The sequence below is a fragment of the Belonocnema kinseyi genome, chromosome 9 (genome assembly GCF_010883055.1).
Source record: "Belonocnema kinseyi isolate 2016_QV_RU_SX_M_011 chromosome 9, B_treatae_v1, whole genome shotgun sequence".
Taxonomy (NCBI): domain Eukaryota; kingdom Metazoa; phylum Arthropoda; class Insecta; order Hymenoptera; family Cynipidae; genus Belonocnema; species Belonocnema kinseyi.
In genome coordinates, this window is record NC_046665.1 from 95,719,306 (window position 1) to 95,724,403 (window position 5,098).

Consider the following 5,098-nt stretch of genomic DNA (forward strand, 5'->3'; position numbering starts at 1 on the left):
GTATCAGCCTTTGAGGAGATTATGTTGAGAAATAAAAAAAAAAAATTCTTAAAAACGTTGTTTTTCTTGGTCAGGCCGGAAACTTATCAATCCACCCTCGTAAGCATAATCTGGCAGATCAAAAATGCTCATTATCTGTAGACAGATTGCTTTCGGCTGCTGAAATAGCTGCAATAAAAATCGAAGTAGAACAGTAACTCCCTGTTGTTGAATTACCATTGAAAAATCTGGACAACGAAGACTTGATTCAAGCTAAAGGCATAGGTTCTAGGTTTAATGAACATAATGCACCGTTAGAGGTGCAAACTCTTGTATATTGTGCTGCTGTGGCAACCGTTACGACTTTGGGCCGCAGAACGAGGCCTGCAAATGCAGTTGTTGTCCGAGAAAGGGATGGAGATCGACCATGGAAAATCAGGTTGAATATGTATTTCAGCAAAGAAGGTAAAATTAGGTGGATTAACTCAATATGAAAAAAGAAATAGAACCATAAAGCTAATAGACCATGTTACTAAAATCATCCACACTCGGCACATCGAGACATTAAGACCAGCAATATTGGACGAGATTATCGACTCTTACGAACAGAGACTTGATGTTCTTAATGTCGGACAACGCAGGTACAAGAAAATTAGTGCACATAGGCAAAAAATTGAAATTTCCAGACAAATAAAAAAAGGTTCTATCGTGAATTAAGTGAAAATCAAAATAACCAGCAAGGCACTAAAGTCCCTTGATTGAAAGATATGACCGTGTTGCGTGTTTGAAGAAAAATGAACAGATGCAAGTTGGACTCTGCGTGTTTCAAACTGAAGAAAGCAAGGGTAAGCAATAGCCCTGAAATTCAGCTAACAAACTTCTCAGCTGCAGATGTTTCAGCGATCTTGAAAGGGCAAGTAAATCGAAAGTTATAGTTCCGGACATGGTGCACAACTTCTAGTACAAGTACCTGACGAGTGTGCATCTTGCTTTGGCAACTTGTTTTAAAAAGATGATTGAAGACCCAGATCTGATACCAGGCTTTATGCTCCAGGGTACTACGTATATATTACCTGATAAACTAGAGGCTCCAAATCCATCCTAATTTCGACCAATAGCCTGTCTGCCAAAAATTTATAAATGTTTTTGAGCTATCATTGCCGATAAGGTATATTTCTATTGCGACGACAATGACATCCTTTACAGAAGAACAAAAAAAATGTTGTAAGAACTCGCGGGACTGTATAGATCTAGTGACTATAGACGCTTTTGTTATTACACAAGCTCGTGAGCACCAAAGGAACTTACACATGGTATAAAATATCTTCAAGCAAGCGTTTCCTACCGTACTGCATGACTATTTGCTTGAATTCTAAAAACTTTTAAAAACTGCCCAATGCGAGAAAATCTGTGATGAGGTTCTGGACTGCAAGAATAAATTATTTTGATCATGGACAACCAAGGATAACTATACCAATACCCTTTACAACGGGTGCATTTCAAGGAAACTCCTTCAGTGCACTATGGTTCTGTTTAGCGTTAACCCCATTGAGCAAAACACTGAGCAGCATGTCGAGAAACTGCAGCAAGTGATCGATGTCACAAATGAGTTTTCCAATGATATCCACATGGTGTTCGAAATAAACAAATGCAGAACAGTGCATTTAGTTAAAGGGGAATTAGGGTCCACAGAATTAGAGAACGAGTTCGAAAATTTCATCAAGAAAATGACTGCAGGCGAATCATTTAAATATCTGAATATTCTTAAATCTAAGGATATTAAGCATACGATAGTAAAGACAAGCCTGACGACTTCCTTTACTATGAGGCTTAGATTGATTTTGAAGAGTTTCCTTAATTCGGCAAACAAACTCAGCGCATTCAACACATATGCCACCCCTTTTCTCACGTACTCTTTCGGTCTCGTCAAGTAGTCCAACACCGACCTTTAAGAGTAGTTGAACAGCATGATATGTAGGGGGCGGGGATATTGTAGATATCAAAGGATTATTTGAGTCGCAAGTTATACAGTTGCGAGACTATTTTGACAGCAAACGAAATGTTGCGCCTTACAGCACAATCTGCAAAGGGTATTTCAACTACATGCCCTTGAATTTGTCCTCAGGTAGGGCCTCGATATTCAGGGCAGAAACTATAGAGGAATTAGAAATACAATGGGGGCAGAAAGCTATTCACGGCGAGCACCCCAAAATGTTTAGGTAAGCATGAAGTGGATAGGGGGGCATCTAGTATATAGCTAAGATCCAGAGGCAAAACGATTGGCCATTGCGATACAGGACAAGGTTGTTAGCACCAGGGATTATCGCAAACACCTGTTACATCAAGACGTGGTTGACTGGTCTAGATTATTTTTAGATACCAACGAATCCATAGAGCACATTATTGATGGCTGTCGCGTAATGGCTCAGAGAGAATATACGCACATACATAATAATAAGGCGGGCATTATACATCAATAACTTGCCCTAAACCTAGGACTCTTAAAAGAATGGAGGTCTTTCTATAGACACATTGCAATGCTCATTTTAGAAAGCGAAGATTACATCTTATATAACGATGATACTAACCAAACTGGTCATTACATCTGGGCTAATGGACCTGAGATCGTGATGCGAGAAAAAAAAGGTGTGAGAGTTTACATCATCGACATTGCTTGTCCACTTAACTGCAATTTGCATTCATCCTATACGACCAAGATGCACAAGTATAGCGAGTTAAGGCATGAAGTAAAGACCATTTGAAGGAATGTGAATCATGCATCTATTCATCTCTTTGTGCTTTCGGCTACAGGCAATGTGCACGCAAGATTCGCTGAACATCGTATTTTTTCGAACGAAGGGGGAAGGGCCCTAATTTATAAGTTTAAAAAAAAATCTAGATTTCTTTCTTTTAACCACCGACCCATTATCAAAATTAATCTAGCGGACGTGAATTTAGCGGAAAAGATTACGAGTAAGGTAAGAATCGGATAACTGTTATATTCTAAGACCTTACAAAAATAAGTTTTATTGTAGATGGTAAGATAAATTGAATTTCTCATACCTATCTGCACATTCACCATAATCTGCGCTGATTTTTGGGTCAAAAGTTTCCGTTAAGCCCATAGAAGCTTCTAAAATAATGGTCATTCCATTTTTAAATAAACAAAACAAAAATGCAACAAATGCGCATCAATAAAATAAAGTTATGTTCTATTTATCTCCATTCCTCTTACCTAAAGCAACGCTCAAAGCATATGATCCTAAATAGGAGCGAACTTCGAATTCACCTCCATCCAGTTCTTCCTCCATTCTTTTAACTATTGATTTTGAATGTTTATCGAAAATATGCACAAATTTTCTTAGAGTTTGAGGATTGAAAGCAGGTTGAATTATTTTACGATGGACACGCCACATCGGAACTAGTGAAAATAAAACGAAAGTATTAAAATGCTATAAATTAATTAACTGGTGGACTCTACGCTGCCGCTGCCGGCAAGGAAACGGTTTGCTGGCTGATTTTCGAGAAAATCGAAATACGAAATGAAAGAGAATTACTTATAGTATCATACAAATACCTGCAAATATAATTTGGAATGTCAAAACTGATAAAACATGCTTTTAAAAAGAACAATAACCTTCTAATATTTTCACGTTCTGATTAGAGACGGTTAGATTGATGTAAAATTTGGCCAAACCTTGTTTTCGACAAATCTCCACATTTTGAGACGCACTCTCTATGTCTATCTCTGAGCACGATAACTTTTGAAAAAATGAATTTTTTGGATTGGTTTTTGATTAATTATATTAGTGTCAGAAACTGAAGGTCAAGTACATTAGCCAGCAAGAGAAGCAAAACGTTTCTTTTTTGAAAATGTTGTAAACATTTCATATTTCTTTTGAATGTAGTTTTTTTTGGTTTGGACCTTGACAATACAAATTTTGGTCTTTGCACATACATGTTTTTGGATTTATTTATATTTACTTGAATTACCTGGTGCAAGAACCAATGAATTACCGAGCCAAGGCCGCAGGAAGTCGTATATAGAAGCTTTCGCCGTGGTTTTTGGACTTGTCAGAATAGTCTTAAAATAATAATAAACAAATTAATCAAGAATAAATTCTAAATTCTTCAACTTGATATTTACTTTCATTTGACCAGATTCGTAGATTCCAACATAATATTGATTTCCCATCCACACTCGAAATGGCGAATCATATTGTTCAGATAATTCTATTAATTTGTCGTACGCAGCTGAAAAAGAAAGCAAATTTTGGAGCTTCTTTTCTATTATTACTTGAAATTTTAAGCCTGAAAAATTTTCATTCCAATTTTGAGTTGGGCGATAATCGAGCTTATACATAAAAAAAATAAAAACAGGCCAAAACAATGCTGAAAATACTGATGATGAACCATCATATGGCCCAGGAATAGATAATTTAATGTAAGTAATAATATTTCACATATTATTTCTACTAGCGCTATCTCACATGCAATGAAAGCTTTAAACGCGTTTTTCTCAAAACGATTTTTTTAACACAGTGGCATCGATTTCTCAAAAACAAATAAACTGATTTTAATTTTTTTGTTGAAACGTTTGTACTTATATTGGCTAAAGTTTTACCTATCCGTTTTTCAAAATTCTGAAAATTAATATTTTTTCAAGGCCTTAAAAAAAGGGAGCGTCAAAAAATGAACTAATTTTTCAAACTGGCGCTATTTCCTCAAAAAAATAAAAAACCGCCACGTACAACGATAGCGATTATTGTACAGATTGATGATTTTTCAATTTTGTATCATTTGTATTTTTCACTGCTGAATCGTTGCCACAAGGAGGGATCATTTTTTCATTACATCAATAGATTCATGTATGTAACTAATGCAATTTTTAATATTTTTCAATAAAAATTCGTGTAAATATAGCTGAATATATGTTAAATAAATTATTATTAGTCCGTTCCTCAAATAAATATTTCTACCTACAAAAAAAATTTATGAAAATCACTTAATTTTTACGCTTTCACAGTGGTGTTGCCCCTTAAAAGTGGGTTTTGAAAAAAAAATTTAGAGAAAATATTATTATTTTCATAGAACAATACTTTTCAGGCATTCCAGATTC

The 5,098-nt window shown here is 35.5% G+C and overlaps 1 protein-coding gene across 2 annotated transcripts in view; it reads right to left on the bottom strand.

Annotated features, from left to right (window-relative positions):
- The window catches only part of LOC117180183 (cytochrome P450 4C1-like), a 22,705-nt gene that overhangs the window by 9,892 nt on the left and 7,715 nt on the right, over window positions 1-5,098 (bottom strand). For both annotated transcript variants that reach the window (XM_033372546.1, XM_033372545.1), the window contains exons 2-5: window positions 4,127-4,233; window positions 3,973-4,063; window positions 3,215-3,400; window positions 3,043-3,112 (exon numbers count right to left, since the gene is read on the bottom strand). In XM_033372546.1, the coding sequence (XP_033228437.1) occupies window positions 3,043-3,112; window positions 3,215-3,400; window positions 3,973-4,063; window positions 4,127-4,174 (395 nt within the window). In that variant the 5' untranslated portion in view covers window positions 4,175-4,233. The remainder of the gene's footprint in view (window positions 1-3,042; window positions 3,113-3,214; window positions 3,401-3,972; window positions 4,064-4,126; window positions 4,234-5,098) is intronic.